We start from the raw sequence: 19,241 nt of genomic DNA on the forward strand, positions 1-19,241 counted from the left end.
TACAGGAGCATGGGCAGGGTGAGCACGTCAGCCGAGGGGGAGGCAGTTAGAGGGCTTCACAGAGAAGAGACCATTGTGTTGCATCTTGAGGTACCCACTGATCAAGAAAAGCATTTTGCAGGAAAAAAAGTATCTACAATGGAAAAAAAAAAACAAAAACAAAACCCAAGTTCCACATTTGTATTGCCAAGTTGATTCTTAATTTAACTGTCCTGGTTTTTTCTCATTGTTCCTTCTCTGCTTTTTGCTGCTACCTTCTGATTCCTCACTGACACGCTCATCAGGGTTTGCACAATGCGGCTCTAGCACTGCCACTGCCTGCCTTCTCCCAGCCGCACCAGGAACACACTGGACACAGCATTCTCTCCTCAAAAAGCCTGCTCAAGACCACGTTCCCCGACAAGTAGAAATAATGCTGAAATTAAGTCAGTCATTAATAAGAGAGACACCAGCTTCCAATTCCTTCTTGATGGAAGGAGACTTGGAGAGGGGTTGCCCAGTGGTGAAGCAGGAAGGCAGGGTCTAAGCTGTCAGCCGAAGCTTCCCATCGCCAACTCATAGTGACAGGCAGACAAGTTGGAGAATGGCTGCCATAGGCTTTGGTTAGAAAAAGCTACACTCGGGGCGAAGGCTGTGGTGCAGAGGGTGAAGTGCCTGCCTGGAACACTGGCGTCCCACAAGGGCGGCGGTTGGTGTCACTCTGATCCAGTTCTCTGTTAATGTGCCTGGGAAAGCAGCAGAGGACGGCCCAAGGCTTGGTCCCCCGTACCCACATGGGAGACCTGGATAAAATCCTGGCTCCCGACCTCAGGACTTCACTTAGCCCAGTCCTGGCTGTTACAGCCATCTGGGGAGCGAACCAGTGGACAGATCTCTCTCTCTTCCTCTCCCTCTCTTAAGTCTGACTTTCAAATAAGTAAATAAATCTTTAAAGAAAGAAAGAGGAAAGCCATGCTCGCCTGCCTGTGTAGAGTGCTGGAGGGGTTACTGATTTGTACCTCCTCGAGAGAGGATTTTCTGAGTCTGAGGTCTGATCAGTAAGTAGATACCACAAATAAAATCCTGCGGGGCCTGGCCGAAGACAGGGATCAGCAGGGACGCAGCCATGGCCTGAGCGGTGCCGATAATGCTGGGCTTGAGAGGCAGCCCGCAGGCATCTTTAACAAAATCAGTGTTCATGGCAAGCCGCCAAATCTATTTAGAAACAGTCATTTCTGACATTCATTTCTAATTTTTTATAAGCAGGTAAGGACTACAGCCGTCAGAGCAATCAGCATAACAACTGAATGAACTTAATTTTGCTAAATTTAACTTTTTTCCCAAGGTATTAAATCTGGATGCAGCAAAAGAAAAAATACACCCAGGTACTTAAAAATCAACGAAATGATAAATATGCTGCATTAAAAAGAGCATGCCTAAACAGAATACTGGATAGCATTACCGTTTATTTTTCAGTCATTTTGGCAACGTCGTGCATCAAGAAATTAGAATTGAGGTTAGAGATAATTGAGTATAGAGAATCGGTTTTGACTGTGCAGCCAATGTCAATGCTACCCTAATCTCTTTGCACAAAAGAAAAATCTTATCACTCAATTATACGACAATGACTCAAAATCTTAAGTCTTCAACTCTTAACATTCAGAATTTTAAACCCCTCTAATGGGAAGAAATGTAAGAGAGGGTTTCTAAGTCCTTTCTGTACCTTGATACCCTTTCCAACTTCTAATATAAAAACACGCTTGTCCTGATACAGTGCTGTGAAATAAAGACCAATTCAGAAGTCTAATGAAATTTAAAAGCAGCTCCTTTTTTTCTACATTGAGAGCAATTTTACTGATCTAAACTGAGCCTCCGGCTGGAGAGAGGAGGAAGAGAAAGCAGCCAGTGTGTGACCCTGTGACCCCAGGCTGACTCCTGGTCACCCTCCTATAGAGGGAGGAGATTAAGAATTTCTGGGGTGAAAACCTAATAAAGTGCAAAAGCTTCAAATCCCACACATCAGTGAATTCACTTGTTTTCTTCTAAGTGAAGTAAGGTTACAAAAGGAAGCTGTGTTTCAAGGGATTTTCACTCTTTTTCCATCTCTGAAAAGGTTACAATTCCAAAATATTTAAATGACCCATAACTTAACACCAATGTTCTGATTAAAAATTACCTTATCTGTTTTCACCTCTAACAGTCAAAGGAGGGACTTGGTAAAATACAGCTCCAGACAGAGGGACCGTCAATGGGCCTGGGTGGGATGTGCTTCAGGGGTGGAGCGCCCCCTGGAGGCTGGTCTCCCAGCCAGTCTGTCCCCACGCATTAGGGCAGCTCTTCTCAACCATGGGTGGTCCTTAGGTTAACAGCACCAGCACCACCTGAGCCCTGGTAGGAACTGCACCCTCATGGTGGAAGCAGCAACTCAGGCTCCTTGGAGGTGATTCTGAGAACCGCTGTGTTAGAACACGCCATTCACAAAGACGCCGGCATCGAGGTGGCACTGCAGAAAGAAATTAATTATATAAGAATGAGCAAAGCTAAACTGCCTTTCCTCCAAGGAGACAACACAATAAAACTGATGTTTGTATTAAATTAAAACATGGAGCTATAATTTGGGAAATGTTATGGCAGCAAATTGTCCACAGTTTAATGTATGAGAAAATGCTTTCAGCTACTCTGCAATAATTCCTAACCTATAACTTTCATGAACTATTGTGTCCCTTAGTGGAAAGGATAAAATAATGTGACTCTACCCTATATGGGAAAAGTATCTGGAAAATTCCAGTGAATACCACCCACCAATGATGAGCCAAGGAGGCTCATGGAGCCCACCATTAGAACCCTTCCCTTTGTCTTCGTGACTGCAACACGTCTCAACCGAGTTCATGGCTACGTGGTTACAAAATGAGGCCAAATACGTCCACAGCTGAGGTGGAAATGAAAATAACATCAAGACAAGAAACACTTTGTACATTTTTCATGATCTTTTTTATTTAACATATATAGTACGTGTAAACAAGTGGCATAAAATTCATAAAAATACAATACTTCTATGCAACATTACTTTATTCCTGATACATCCTTTCATTTTCTCCTTAATTTCATTGGCCTATTTTAACACTACACTTGCTGCCAACATTGTTAGAGGATTATTTTTAACAGAAATACTGCCTCAACTTGGTTTGCTTAAGTGTCATAACAACAACTATTTTTGTCGCCTCCTGCCCAACCTTGCTTTCCTCACACTAAAACAAAAGTATTTGAAAATGTTAAAGGTATATAAAATACTGAGCCGTAATACTGCTTTGCCGTTCACACGGAACCCACTGCTCCTCTGTGTTGCCATGACAGACGCTTCCCCAGTGCCGGTGGCTGCTAGACACGATGAAGGCCGGGCGTGCACTGAGCCCCGTCTACACTGGCTTGTCCAGAGCAGAACCAGAGCTTGTTGGTGGGGTTACATCAATCCGTGCTGTCATCAAAGGATTCTTCTGGAAAAAGCTTGTTTAGCTGACTTCAATGTTTTCCAGCACAGAGATAGTAACATTTTATTGTTTTCCTGTGCAGAATTTTCATTCCCTACATCAGAATGTATTAGGAAAGGAATTTAAGGGAGGTGAGAAGAATAGAGAATAGCTTTAGAGGAGTGACTGGAGAACGTCAAGCAGACTTGGGTGGGAGCAGTCGCAGGGAGGGCAGAGCACACCTTCCCTGTCTCCAGCCAGTCTCTGCTTCTCAGCCTCCAGGGCCCTCCTCCCGTCTCCGTGTCGCTGCGTCATGGCTCAAATGTTTCCCTTCATCCACAATCTCCAGGAGCTTCCCTACTTTCTGAAACTGGCCAAAGTCTTAGAAATAAAGCAGCCAGCCAGCAACGTCCGGAGGACACTGACGGAATCGGTCTCCAGGCCGACTCCGGGGAAGGAGCTGCTGGCTCTGGGCACCCTCCCCCACAGGCTGTGCTGGCTCGGCAGCTGGCTGATACCACAAGCCAGTGCTCCCCCAGCCCAGCCGTGTCCTCTGGCAGAGAGCGAACAGCTCCCGGTGGCTTGCAGGACTGAGCACTGGAAGCCCTCCCGGAGGACGCGGCTCCCGGACAGTCCACAGGGAGGTTACTCTGCCTGTGGTTAACACAGAGAACGCTGTATGATTAAATGTATACTCAGTCACAGTCATGGTTTGCTTAGAGTTTAAAACTTTAAAACCATTTCGCAGAACTGTGAGGATTTACTACTGTTTTGAAGAATCTCATTTCACACAAATTAATTCCTAAGAGACAAAAAAGTTCATACAAAAAATTCAAAGTAAGTTTGGAAATTTTTCAAAATAAAAATAAATAGCAAGAAAAAAGAGGAAGACTTAATATACTTATTCCTCATACTAAAATAATGGTTTTTAGAACCAAACTTGTAACATAAGGCTTAAGGCTTTGTCTTATTTAAGACAGGCAATCTTAAAGTAAAATATAAAAACTCCATTTATCATATTTGCTTTTTGACTCAAAAATTAGTCACATTTTAATTATATTTGAATAGTAAAAGAAAAATTACCTTATACTTCTAGCTACTATCCCACTGTAAATTATGTCTAATCAAATATACATTAGTTTCTAGATACATTATATTTGGGGTTGTTCAAAATAGTTTTTCTTAAAACTACAATTAAACATGAAAAAATTTAAAAGTGGTTTAAAGGTATTAAAATATAAACATTTGAATAATATTAAAAATGAGAAAAATACAGCTACCATTACTGTTTTTTTTTTCTTTTTCTTTTCTTTTTTTTTTTTTAGCCAAGAGTAAGTACTGGATGAGCAACTAAAGGAGTAAAGAGCACATATTTGACAAGAATGGCAGGGATGGGGAGAAGGACGGGTTGGAGACGTGGGAGTTTCAGACAGTAATGCCGCAGGCCGCCAGTAAAGGAACTGAAAGGCGACTGGTCCTAAGCACTAACTCCGCGAGCCTGGGAAAGGAACGGGCAGGGAAGGCTTCCCTCACAAGTGCAGCAGACAACAGGAAGCAGTGAAATAAACACATGATTCCATACGCCGGGCCCACGTCTGCCCCGTCTTCTACACCCTGGCTGCCGGCAGGGGCTGACATGACAGGAGAGCTTAGAGGAATCAACAAAGTTCCCAAAAGACAAGAGCAAGAAGCAAAAGAAAAAAGCCAAGGGCGTGAGTCGCCCCTCCACTGTAAAATGCGTCCCTAGGTGGTTTAGAATTGAGTCTGTTCACATCACCCTTGTCATGATCCGTCATATTTTTTTTTGACCGGTAGCTTAGCTCACTTTAGCACAAATATTTAAGTACAAGCATATACTCATTTGCATAGCAAATTTTAAGGGATGCATTGAAATAGTAACCAACTGATAAAGGTATACGTTGTTTTACAATCAGAATGGCATTCAAATTAACCAAATAAAGCGTTTTCTATTTGAAAACAGTTACCTATAAAAGATTTTGGGATCTGAATTAAAAACAACACATGACTTCTTAGCAAAACATTAAAACCATTACTGATGTAGTTCTCTGGAGGCAGCAATTCATGTAGCAGTCACTCTTTTATAACTTCTAGAACTTTGTAAACACTGTTCTGGAACACGGTGGTGAAGTGAGGCTTGGACTCCTTCACCAAGAGGTTACATAAGGGTGTTTTCCCCGCATTAGCAGGATCTTCCACATCCCAAATTTCAGGCATACTGCAACCAGGCCTAGACAAATAAATACACACATTTGAAAAAAAAAAAAATCAATGTATGTTATATAACTGCAAATAAAGCAGAGCAGTTTTTACATTCTTCACTTCAATTTCCTTTTTTTTTTTCTACTTGAATTAACTTAGTTTAAAAGAAACCCTATCATGGCTATTTATATTTTTGTAACTGCCATAAGTCCTCTTTGCGACAAGATGAATGAGAGGCCAAGGTGATGAGGAAGAAACAGATCTGGAGAACACACACATTCATGTGCTGGAGTAGGAGAGACCATGGTTCACGTCCGCCTCAGTCACCTGCCTAGAGGCAGACGCACAGGTAGCTTCCATAGCTGTGAAAGGGAGAAACACCATGACACAGGTCTGTGGCAAGGGTTGAGAGAGATCAGGTATCTAGTACCATACCTGGCACGTAGTGATTACAGGTATTTTTAGAACTGTGATTGTAAAATATGCTCAATTCACAGGGAAACTGCAACAATTGTATTCTTAATGAGTCAATTTAAAGAAAGTCAGGTGGTATTAAGCTTACATCTTAGCTAAGAGCATAATTAAATATTAAAAGCTATATATATTTTTGTATAGAAACAGTGTAAGTGTAACGGGTATCATGAGATGTTTGCCTAAGTAAATCCTTTAAAGTTAACTAGCACTCTTTTAAATCAAGAACTGTTTTATAGATATAACTATTGGAACATGATAAAATTGACATTTTCTTACTTGCTTTTTGAGAAATTTTAAGACACAGAAAGCTGACAACTGCTTATGTTTTGTCAGTCGCTTCACTTTAAGAAAAAACTGCTCCACGAGCCCGTCAGCCTCCGTGCCAGTCCTGTTTGACTCTGCACCACCAGCGGAGACAAACATGCCTTCCCTTTCAAATAACATGTTTAATCAGAAAGTAATCAGAAAGTAATCTGAAAGTAATCAGGGGCCAGTGTCCTGGCGCAGCGGGTAAAGCTACTACCTGAGACATCGGCACACCTACACAGGCACTGGTTTGTGCCTTGGCTGCTCCACTTCCAATCCAGTTCCTTGCTAATGTACCTAGGAAAAGCAGTGGGAGACCCAGATGAAGCTCCTGGCTCCTGGCTTCAGCCTGGCCGAGCCCTGGCCACTGCAGCCATCTCGGGAATGAACCAGTAGATGGAAGATCTCCCTGGCTTTCTCAGGGACAGCCCTCTAACTCTTTCAAATAAATCTTACAAAAAAATAATCAGTCATTATCAAAGTGTCAAAATACAAATGAAAACAAAGTAAAAGAAATGAGGTTGAGGCCAGTGCTATGGTTGCCTGCAGTGCCGGCATCCCATATGGGTGCCAGTTCAAGTTCTGGCTGCTCCACTTCCGACCAAGCTCTCTGCTACAACCTGGGAAAGCAGTGGAAGATCACTGAAGTGCTTGGGCCCCTGTAGCCGTGTGGGAGACCTGGAGGAAGCTCTAGGTTCCTGGCTTTGGATTGCCTCAGCTCTGGCCGTTGTGGTCATCTGGGGAGTGAACCAGCAGATGGAAGACTCTCTCTACCTCTCTGTAACTCTGCCTTTCAAATAAATAAATAAATAAATAAATAAATAAATAAATAAAATGGAAGAGAGAGAGAAAGAGAGAAAGAGAAAGAGAGAGAGAGAGAGAGAGAGAGAGAGAGAGGTCAACAGCATGTCCAATGCCATTCTCAGCAAACCCCCTGCGAGACCTTGTTATACACGTGGAGACAGAGGTGTGTGTGTGCGCACACACACAGACAACAACATACAGACATGCTCAGATGCTCCTGGGTTGTTTTTACAAAAATGGGGTCATTTTGGGATTCTCTGCTTAACCAAAATGTGGTCTCTGTTACCATCCCAGGATATAAAGGCCTACTTCAATCTTTTCAACAGTTGCTAGCACTCACATTGGATTAATCAATCAGTCACTCCTTTAGGCATGGATATTTTAATTATTTACATTTTGTCATCATAAAAACAATGTGTTTCTCAGCGAGTGTTCCCTTAACGAGGATTTGAACGCACATGTTTTGCAGAGACTCATTGACACTGGATGCCTATGAGATGACAGACAATACGGTTGGGCTTGGGCTTGTTACCTTTACATTTTCTCACAAGTGTCAAAGCCAAACTGTTAAGTGCTGAGGGCCAGTGGGAGAACAGAGAGAGAAGTACAGGAAGCAGACAATGACCCGGAGCTCTCCTGAGATCAACAGCTTTTAGGAAAAAGCGAGGGCAAAGAGCTGTCTTTGTGAGCTCTGTCTGCCCCGCAGTCTTTCTCTGAGTTTCCTAGGTTCTCCCCGGGCCAGCCAGCTACATCGTTAAATAGCATTAGTGGAAATTTGAATAATTTTCTTCTGAATACATATTTCAATTTTATGTCAACTCTATTATTGAAATAATGAAGAAAGGCAGAGAACTGAGAATAAAAGAGTAGTTAAGTAAAAACTCATCTACAGCTTGCATTTGAACAGCAACTGCTGAATATTTAAGAAATACTTAAGCCACTTGGAAAGGAGAGCATATGAATTCAGTGCTCACCCCTGTGCCAGGCAGGTGAGGTGCTGGATAACTATTAGTCCCTCTCCCTTTCCTCTCCTGCCTAAGGTCCCCATCTGCCCCACGTGGGAACAGAAAGCACAGCTTTTGCTTCTCCTTCAAGGCTGCAGCAGAGCGATCTGTCCAGGGTTTCCTGAGAGTAAGCAGTTAATCTGGTGCAAACCTTACAGTGGATGGAAATGTTACTTCGGGTGATGAGTCGGGAAAACAAGTGGGAGCAGGTTACTCTGAGTTTCCTTCCTCCCTCTCAGGTCCCGCCGGGACAGGCACAGCAAAGGCCACCCAAGGTCCACAAGGGGAAACCGCACTCCTGCCCCACCCTCTCTCTCAGTGGAAGTGACCTGAACCCAACTGTCTTTGTTTGGTGTGCATAATGTATCACCACATGGAACAGATTTGCCTCTACATCCCTTCTTGTGGAAACAGGGCTCTGCGTATCAGAACATGAGACTACCACAGTTGCACAAATCCAAGGAGCACATCAACACCTTATAACACAAAGCCTCTGCAATGCTGACATTTTCAAATATGCAAGGGTCCAGAAAAAAAGAATGAAGAATTTTGACCCAGGTCCAATTGTCAGCTTGGAGGAAAAAAAAAAAAGATTGAAAATTGTTTTTACGTTCCAGTAACCTATAACTCTCAGCAAAATGAAGCCCAAGGAAATCAGAGATTCCAATTCTAGTGGAAACCTGTCAAGAAACAGAATTCTTCCTATTGAAAATGCCAGCTATCATTTATTACAATTCGCTCATAAAGATGAGAGATCTGTATAATTTTGCTCCAAATTTATATAACAAAATTCATTAAAGCTGTGTGAAATTTCACATATATTCACATATCTGAAAGTACTAAAAGCATTTTCTAAATTACAAGAACGTATTTTCTATAAATCTTGATTATAGTCAAGTCAACTGGAATCATTCCACAATTGCCAATTACTTTCTTTCCCTTGTGTACAAAGCTGAGTAGCTCCTATGCTACAAAACTATTTTCACCGGTGAGTCAATATTCAACCTTTTGTCTTATTACCCACGTGTTTCCTTGAAATAGATGATGGGCTATACAGTTAAGCCACAGATGTTGCAATCTCCTGAAGGTTCCTGTTTATAGAGTAAGAAATTTTTAAATAATAATGTCCCACAAAATACCCTTGATTTCTAATGAAAGTGCTCAAGTGCCATGCTTTTCAGGCACAGCATGGCCTTGATACTCCAAAGGCAAGCAACTGCCAACCCGCTGTCCTGCCACCCAGGTGCAACGTTTCCATATGCTTGACTGGAAACACTTGGACTTCCACTGTGCTTACTGAACTTCTCTGTGGGAACAGAAATTTTTAAACTATAAACCCAAGAGAGCATGTCACAGTAAAGTTAATTATTTTTCCACCCAAGGAAGAGATTAAACGGCAAGAAGGTAAAGTTTCATTCGCAGATGATGCTGCCAGGACGTCCTATCCATCCGCAGGACACAGTGTAGAGAAGATCACAGGTAGTCTGGGCACTGAAAGACAACGCTAAGCTGCCTGCCTCACTTCATCACAGTGTTGAGTTTCAGACTCTGGAAGCTTCTTCAATGAAAAATACATCCAACTTTCAAATAAAAGCTTTTAAAACATTGTAGGCAAATATGAACAATTTGAGATATTATCAGTCAGTGCCAATATAATCCCTTTAAGGTAGTGTGTGCAGGTAGATGGTTATAAAAGAAATATTCATAATGAGTAGAAACAAAAAAAAAATACCACTCCAACCCAAATAATTATCTAAAAAGATTTTTCCACTTAGAGTTTGCAAACTGTTATCTGACTCAGACCACCAGCAAAGCACTTGCCATGAGGGTGAATTAACTTTTCACATTTCATGACCATAGGGACTGTGTCCAGTACTCACTTGGATCTCCTTATACACCATGATTCTTCTAAGATGTAATAATTCACTTTCAACTTTATCAATTCTCGCTTCACTTCTTCAGCTGCTTTTCGACTATACATTGAGTATACTATTTTTGTTCTAGCTCTTTAAAGAAAAATAAGGGGGTAGAAAATTTTCAAAATTAAAAGGATACAATCACCATATTCAGAAGAAAGACCACACAGAATCAGGTCACCAGAAACTTCCTCCCAGGCGAAGCGGCATGTGCCCCGGGAGGAAAGGTCTGGGTTTAACACATCCCTTTGCTTCCCAACTTAGAGAGCCTTTTGCCTGTTGGTTGGTTTTGTTTTTAAAAGCTTTGTCATTCTATATATCACAAATAATTCTAAGGCACTCTGTGTGTGGACAGGGATGAGCTACAACCAACACAACCACAGGACCGTGCTGAAGATCATCAGCCTCAGCGCTCTGATACCAACAATTAGCATTATATGGTTCTCCACTTTATAGATTTAAGAAAAACCAAACTTACTCAATGTAATTGCCCTGGAAATTAGCTGCTAAAAATGATTTTTAATGAAAATGTTTTATTTATAAGTTGTACATCCTATGGTTCTACAAAAAAACATATGCACTAACAGGATTTGCCTAGGAAATGAATAGCTTCACCTACCCTAGAAATTGCATGAAAATTAAATCAATTACTTTTATGAAGAGAATACAAGACTATAAATTAGGAACAAATGGTCTCAAAAAATAAATCAAAATAAAAATCCAAAGATTATTTTAGTAGGCTATATTGGTGAGAACCAGAATAAAATCCTCTTTGAAAGTGATTCTATTTCAACTGATTCCTCAGAATTCAAGAAAAATAGCCTATAAGAAGCCTTAAAAACAATAAGCTGCTGACTCTTCAGGAGAACTTGAGGATGATGACAACTAATGAGGACCTAGTTATCTGGAGCCCTGTGAGCCTGCAGAAACTGAAACAGCATGCAGCCTTCATCTGCCTGGTACTGAAGATCACCCAAAGGTTATAGGTCTACCGTCCTGTGGCAGTAAAAAGCTTAACAGTTCTGGTTCTAGGTTAGCAGTCTGATTTCAGCATTCCTCTCCCTGGCCCTGTAATTCTCAGTTCAACACTGCCTTTTTGAAACCTCATTACTTGGCTGGCTTCTTCACTCACTATTTATTTATATTTAACAGTTAGAGATCATATACTGACCTCAAACCTGCATCTTCATAGTGTGGATGATTCACAACTGGCCGAAGCGCGGAGAGCTTAACGCTCGCCATGGTGGGCATGGCACCCGCAAACACGGCATCTGCAAGGCAAGGAGGGCTTAGGGAGACGCTCGGGCAGCAGCAGCCGGAGTCTCCTCCAGGCTCAGCTCAGTTCTCTCACAGGTGACAGAGCTGAGGCACGGCAAGGTTTGTGACTTAATGACTTAAAGGTAGAACCAGAATGAACTGGACTGCTGAGAAAGCAGAGATCAACTGTTTTCCTTGGAAAACACAGGTTCATCATCTCACCACTGAGGGTTTCTTTTCTTTTCTTTTTTTTAGTTTCACAGCATTAGAATTAGAAATCTTCCCCATTTCTAAGAAAGTAGCAAATTGACTAGGAAAGTTTCATAGCACCAAGAAAATTCTGGAAGATGATTCAATATTCAGTCCCTGATATTCCAACGATTACAGTCTTGCTTTCTATGTATGAATAAAATATCACATTCCAAGAGTTCGTTTCAAGAAGGAATATGAGGACTACTATTAAAAATTCATTAAGAAAATAAGCATAATAAAATTATTTTAAAATGGAGCATTTAAACTTTGGATAACTTTTGAAAAAAAAGGATTTATGTAAAGTAGTGGACTATTAAGAGAATATTATAACATTTCCCCCTGCAAACCATTAAGAAGCACTGATAACTCCCATTTTTTAAATACAGAAGCAGCACTGCTTAGAAAAAGAGCATTGGAAACAACAGGAGTTTAGGATATCAACTCTAGGAAAAACACTAGCTATATAATATGATTTTTTTTGTTGTTTACCTGGTTTAGTACTATATTTGATCCATTCTATAAGTTCTTCTTGAGGCAAATTGCTGAACTCCCCTACAATATTCCACTGGGTCTGTAGATTTGCAGAACCTTGTATCGACATTGCTGCTAATATAGCAAAAACAACAGCACCAGGGTGTATTTTGCAAAAGAGCCATCCAAACAGCTGAAACCAAATTAAGAATACATTGGTAACTGCTGGTACAAAGCAGCGTGTACCCAATAAACAAAAGTCCTTCCCAGAAAAGAACATGGCCCCTGCTAGAGTCTTAGAGAAAGAATTATCCTAAAAAAGTCCAGACAAATTGATTCTTGGGATCAAAAAGGACATGACTTAAGGACATGACTTAAGAAGATCTATCTCTCAACCTGCTCCCTCTACTCTCAGATCCACATAAAGCCAGGACCATCTAAACTATTTATGAGGCTCAGTGAAAACTGAAAATGTGGGGCCCCTTGTTCAAAATCATTAAGAAGTTCAAAACAGCAAGAGCAGGCATTAAACTCAATGTCGGGTCCTCCTGAGTTTGAGTCTCTGGGCAGAGAAGACAGCAGAGTTCCTACCCATCAAAGCCAGCCTAAGTGACGTTTGCCACCCTGATGGGATTTCAGAAAGGTTCCCAATCAGCCTCCTTTCCAGCCCCCGACTGGAAGCACCAGGGACAGTGGACAGTCATGCCTAATGTAATACCCACATTGTAAAGTTGGCTGTTTTTTCCCAACAGTCCTCTCTCAGTAGCAATACTTGGTCCCTACCGTCTCCTTAATATCATTTCTCTACATCTTTATAGCTAGATCCCAAGCTCTGGAGGGCCTTTTCATCTTCCACCTACCCCACTGCCACGCCCAGGGTGCAGAGCAGGTGCTTGGTAACCATGCTCTGCATTTCTACAAGGAGCTGCCGCCGCCCCCTGGCTGGCAGAAGCACGAGAAGGTGACACTGTGGAGAACACAGAGCCAGGCGGCAGTTGCCAAGAAACACAAATCATCAAGCTTGGCTGGAACTAAATTTTACAAAGTGAAAATCGGGGATGTGTACACAAAATGTACACTCAAATGGAAAAAAAAACTGTTAAAGTTTGATAACAAAGTATCATAAAAGTACTTATGACAAAATATCCATTTCATTTCACTCCAATATATTCCATTTTAGACCCTCGACTAGTTACCCCGATCAGGGAAAAACATATGTTATCTGTCTTTTTGGGACTGGCGTATTTCACTAAGTATAATGGTTTCCAATTGCATCCATTTTGTGGCAAATGACAGGATTTCTTTTTTTTTTATAGCTGAGTACTCTACTCCATAGTGTATATATACCATAATTTCTTTATCCTGTCTTCAGTTGATGGACATTTTGAGATTTCATGATTGCTTACAACCCTTGTCTCTTCTGTTGAAGAATGGTGTTTTTTTTTTCCTTCATACTATTTGTTGAACCTTTATTTACTGAAGGGTTAACCTTAGGATCATTAAATAAGTTAAAAGTAGATCTCTGTAAAAATCTAAAGTGGGAATGGGAGAGGGAGGAGGCGGAAGCGTTGGACAAGGGTGGGAGGGAGGGAAATATCACTAAGTTCCTAAATCTGTATATATGAGAAACATGAAACTTATAACTTAAATAAAATTGAAAAAAAGTACTTATGACTTGAACTCAATTCTCAGAATTCCTTGTGATATGTATATCGAAACACCAAAAAATTATTTCCACAATTAAGCTTCACTTTCTATCAGCACCTGTAGTCACAACTCAGGAACTTAGCCTGCGCTGATTTAGGGTTTGCTATATGCCATGCTTAGCTTTGGCCCTTACCTTGGAGGAAAGATGAGAACAGAACCAGGAAGAACTTTAACTACAATGACCGGAAGAACTCAGGCTAACTCAGTATTGTTTCCAGGCCACACAACTAAGGCTGGGGTAAGTTACCCTGGCAGCTACAGCTCCTACATCAGCCCCAAGTTACCTGTCTTGAACACAGCAAGGAAGCCATGACACACATGTGTGGGGTCAAGAAGAGCTTCAGTCTCATAATTAAAATGCCAAGCACTGTATATGCTAACAGTTGCAATGCATGATAAACCAGCTGAAAGAAAGAAGAAAACCTTTTTTTACTCCTATTATTTGTGAGGTTTAAGAATATCCAGTTAAACAGGTGGATATACAGGAAAAAGTACTTTTCTTAGTAACAAAAATGAAGACTACTCTGATTTCTGAAATTTCTAAAACAATTCTTAAAATTCACTGCCCCATTCTAGTAAAAGGCTAAAATTATCAAGCCCCAAAGGCGAGTGTTTCTGTAATTCCACTTGGAGTGAAACATGCAGTTAATTAAGCCCACATTTCTGAATCCACGTTGGTGCTACCAGCAGAGGCAGGCAGGAACATGGTAAGAGAAGCAATGCTGCCTCTAGGTCCTAGAGCTCCACCTGGGAGCTACCAGGGAAATCAGGCTGCAGTTCCCAGAGACAGGAACAGGCAGCAGCCACATCTGAAGCCTTGGGGCCAGCAGGCAGCAAGGAAAGTCGTCTCCACGTGCGTTTAAAGGGGCTACGGGAATCAACTGTGATTACTGCAAGGATTATCAGAGCAGCCCCGATGAGCTTCCTACTTAATTGTTTCAACAAATGAACGGTCTGTGAATCTTAATTTAACATTCTCATAGAAACACACACTGGGCTGATCTGAAGATGATACATGCCAATAGACTGAGAAACGGGAACTAGAAAGGACAGTACAAATATATACAAACATAAGTAGAATTTTAGTAATGTTAGGTCCTTACCTCTCCATGATCAAAGTGGTGTTTTCTGAAATGGAAAAAGAAATATATATAGTGAATTTTTATTAGAACTACTTCCTTCACTTATTTGCATTTTAGCTTACAAATTTGAGTTTCACAACTTCTATAATATTCCCCCAGGACATATATATGCAAGTCAAGATAACTAGAAGTTATATACCAAAACAAGTGCTAGAATCCTTTATGACAGTTTATTTTAAACATAACAATGCTGTATTAGACTCTGAACATTTGACGAAATGGGTATTTATCAGGCCAACAGAGGCACCCCACGGTGGAGGAGATCCATCTCCGGTGATGTCCCAGTGAAGCAGAGAGTGCAACAGAGCTCTGATGCTTTCACAGTGCCATACACCTGCTTCCATCCCCAGTGGTCCTTCAGCTCCCACACACAATGAAGACACAATGGAGACAATCTAGTTGGGGCCACCACTTGAATCTTCTCAGCACCAGCCGTGGAATACACAAATAGCCACAGAACTCCACCGTTAGCATTGCTGAACAGGTCTAATTTCCTCAGAAAGGATCCCTGCTCAGAGGCCAGACCACATCCCTACCATGGATTCTCATCCCAGCAGTGGGAGCAACCTTTCCACTCTCTCACTTAAAACCCCAAAGTAGGTTCCCTTCACAGTTAATCCTGATACAGTCATCCTGAACCAGCCACTGACAGTCACCTCATCCCAGGCCATCACAGAGCTCCAGTAAAACTAGACTAATGTGTTCCTTCCAGCATCTGAGAGGTCTCCCCTTGATCACTCCTACCCCACTGCCTTGGTTTATTCTCATACAGAAAACAAAGTTCTCACTTGTGGTTTACTTAATGGACATCTGTCTTTCCCTATAAAAAGGATCACTTCAGGAGTCAAGCCCCAACCTCTCAATTTCATTGAGGACTGAGGGCTCTAGAGACAGAGCAGTGACAAGATGGAAAGCCCTTTACCCTCAGAGGTTACTTGTAAGTCAAAGGGGACAGATGGAAAGCAAACACCCATTATGTCCCATGGTGACAAGTGCTGTGGAGAACAGGAAATGGGGGACAGATACGGGGAGGCACGATCAGCCTGATTGCCAACTGAGCGACATCTGGGGGAGCTGGGAGCACCAGCCCCAGGGACCCTGCAAGGAAAGCGCATTTCAGCAGGAAGGGGATTGTTGCAAAGGCCCCACGCTAAGGACACCCTAATGGGCTAACCACAAGGACAACGCGATTAGAGCAGGTGAAGGGGTATGACACGGGAGATCAGAGGGGACCAGAAGAGGCAGGGGCCTGGAGACCACGGTGAGGACTTTGGTTTTACTCCAAGTCATCTGGAAAACTCCTTGAAGAGAGCACTAGCAGGACCTGCCTTCTGTCTGAAAGGCCCATTTTGCTGCCGTGTGCCGTGGGAGAACAGCCCGGGGGCAGCAAGGGCAGAAGCAGGGAGTCAGATAGGAAGACAGGAAGCAGTAGCTGAGGGGAGGTGATGGCAACACAGACCGGACAGGATGGAAGTCAAAGTCTGGATAGAGTTCTGAAGCTGACAATGACAGCATCTGCAGATGGACAGATGTGCAGCGTGAGATAAAGAACACAGTCAAGAACAAGGACGGGACTTTTGAGCTGACCCACCAGGACTGCAGCCGAGGTACGTGTGCAAGCACGCCAGCAGGGCAACAGTCAGACCTTCCGTGCTGCATTCATAAAAACAGAAATTCTCAACCCCGAGGGTTGAGAGAGGAGTGGTTACACAGTAAATCTGGAGTTCAAAGAGGCTAGGTGAGAGACAGAGATGCGTGAGCTGACAACGATATGGGATAAGGCAGCTAGGATAGGGTCATGAGCTGGAAGCCACAGCTCCCCCGGTCCATGTAATCTTATCCACCCACCTATCAATCGGATGACCCCTTCCCCAGGAAGTACTTCCCCTAACTGAGAACCTGGGGGCAATACCATGGAAACACTTCCCTTTCTAAGATCATCAGAAGCGAGATAAAGGGAAGCTCATGCTCATCTCTCTCTCTCTCTCTCTCTCTCTCTCTTCATGTGGACCCAGAGTGAGTACGCTATGGAGATTTCTCTTTTCCTTTCACGATCCATTCTCCCTGGACAATGCCCACCTATGCATGTGTGTTTTACTCACTTTGTAAATAAACTTCATCTCATTGCACATCGTGTTTGTGCCTGTATTTAGAATGCTTCTCTAAGAGGCCAAAGGTCTGGAATAGGAATTTGGCCTAGGTTTGCCCACAACAACATACGTCCGCTCTGTTTTAAGCACTGATATGGCCCCAAGACCTAGAGCAATGACTGGCACATACAGCTCAGTTTTTTTTTTTTTCCCTAAAGAACGGACAGAACTATTAAGTGGTAGCCAGAACCATATGTGGACTGATTTCAGAGTCAATGTATGTCCTACTATGTCATGCTGCTTCTGTTTCACTTCATCCCCTAGATTCTTGAACAAAGGGGATACTAGTAGTCACATATTGATGATGAAAATGAATCTTCTACCTCTCGTCTTTGTATACTGAAATGTGACTTTGGAACTTACATGAAATGAAAAGTCAGCAAGCTATTCCACTTCCAGAAAAGAGTTCTGATCCTACTTGAATTGAATACCCCAAGCTCGATGGTTTTCTAAAACTATTCCTATAGTTGAGTTATTCTTGAAAGGAGAGTTTTGCTTCTGAGAGGAGTTCCATTCCTCTTCTCAAACTGTATACTATAGCTATAACCTTGTTGCTGTTTCCGAAGTTCTTCAGAAATAATTATCTCCAGCAAAGAGAAACGATAATATTGCATACCAGAAACTTTCCTTTTCCCTCAGTCCTCAATTCAAATGCTATGTGTATAATAAGTAAGAGTACAGTTACAGAAAAATGTCTCTAAATGAGAAGAATTCATTCAGGAGTGAGTAATAATTTATCATTGTGTTCCTAGAGATTTGGAGGTGAGGGAATATGGACAATTCCTTCTTCCTCAAAATAAACATAGAAATAAAATTTCTTTTTATCCATTATCCTATCTCATATTTTCAGTAGGTAAAAGTTTGATTCTCATAGATTATTCTTATGCACAAATAAACATGTAAAATTTCCATTTTGGGGCTGGCCCCATGGCTCACTTAGTTAACCCTCCGCCTGCAGCACCAGCATCCCATATGGGCGCCGGGTTCTAGTCCTGGCTGCCCCTCTTCCAGTCCAGCTCTCTGCTGTGGCCTGGGAGGGCAGTGGAGGATGGCCCAGGTGCTTGGGCCCCTGCACCCACATGGGAGACCCGGAAGAAGCACCTGGCTCCTGGCTTCGAATGGGCACAGCGCCGGCTGTAGCGGTCATCTGGGGAGTGAACGAAGGAAGACCTTTCTCTCTGTCTCTCACTGTCTATAACTCTTCCTATCAAATAATTAAAAATCATGCTATACAATTTGGCTAACTTTTACTCAATGACGAATGAAACTATTTGCATAAAGATGCCTCAACATTGCGCTCCATGACCTGACCTTAATTAAAGCAATCTTTTCATAGATATTTTTGGTTGTTTCCATTGTTCATATTACACACAATGCCACAATGTCCATGTTTTTTTTTTTTTTATCATTTCTGTGTACATTTCTAGAGGATACAGTTGCCTTGCAGGAACTGCTAAAGGGTAAGCTCACTGTACTTTTTGCTATGTATTTATATGATCAAACCACTCTCCTACCTACTTCCTACCACCCTGGCATGCATTGGGTATTATTAATTTTTACAGATCTAATTAATAAATGGTTTTCATTTTAATCTGTCTTTCCCATAGGACTGGTCACTTTTTCATGTGTCCACTTACTGTGTGTAAATCATTCATTGTTCAACTAGTATTCTTTACATGTCCCAAGCACCATATAGAAACAGTTGAACCAAACAGAAATTATCCGTCCCTTCAGGCGATACAAGTAAAACATCAGTATTTAAGAACAAACGATGATAAATGGCAAGAGAGAAAGACAGAGGCTGTGATGTACTGAAAATAGCAAGCAAAGGGAAGAGAAATTTAATCAGAAATGATGGTTAGGAAAGCCTACCTGAAGAAGGTGACACTCGAGCGAGAACTAACAGAGTTAGCCATGCAGAGTCAGGCTGGGGCGGGAAGGGGGCGGAAGGGGCAGGGCACAGTTATGGGCACAGAGCATAACTCCTGCAAAGCTGCACAAACAGGAAACAACTTGCTGTTGTCAAAGAACAGAAAGCAGATCCATGGGACATAGATGTAGTAGGAAAGGAAAGATGTGAATTGAGTTTTCT

General features: G+C 42.1%; 1 protein-coding gene across 3 annotated transcripts in view; it reads right to left on the reverse strand.

Annotated features, from left to right (window-relative positions):
• Positions 1-2,947: 2,947 nt before the first annotated feature.
• Positions 2,948-19,241, reverse strand: part of DPY19L1 (dpy-19 like C-mannosyltransferase 1) — a 107,015-nt gene continuing 90,721 nt past the window's right edge. For all 3 annotated transcript variants that reach the window (XM_051852895.2, XM_051852896.2, XM_070059711.1), the window contains 6 exons: positions 14,961-14,985; positions 14,142-14,261; positions 12,169-12,343; positions 11,342-11,441; positions 10,135-10,260; positions 2,948-5,694 (listed from right to left, as the gene is read on the reverse strand). In XM_051852895.2, the coding sequence (XP_051708855.1) occupies positions 5,538-5,694; positions 10,135-10,260; positions 11,342-11,441; positions 12,169-12,343; positions 14,142-14,261; positions 14,961-14,985 (703 nt within the window). In that variant the 3' untranslated portion in view covers positions 2,948-5,537. The remainder of the gene's footprint in view (positions 5,695-10,134; positions 10,261-11,341; positions 11,442-12,168; positions 12,344-14,141; positions 14,262-14,960; positions 14,986-19,241) is intronic.

Source organism: Oryctolagus cuniculus, chromosome 16 (assembly GCF_964237555.1).
Source record: "Oryctolagus cuniculus chromosome 16, mOryCun1.1, whole genome shotgun sequence".
NCBI lineage: Eukaryota > Metazoa > Chordata > Mammalia > Lagomorpha > Leporidae > Oryctolagus > Oryctolagus cuniculus.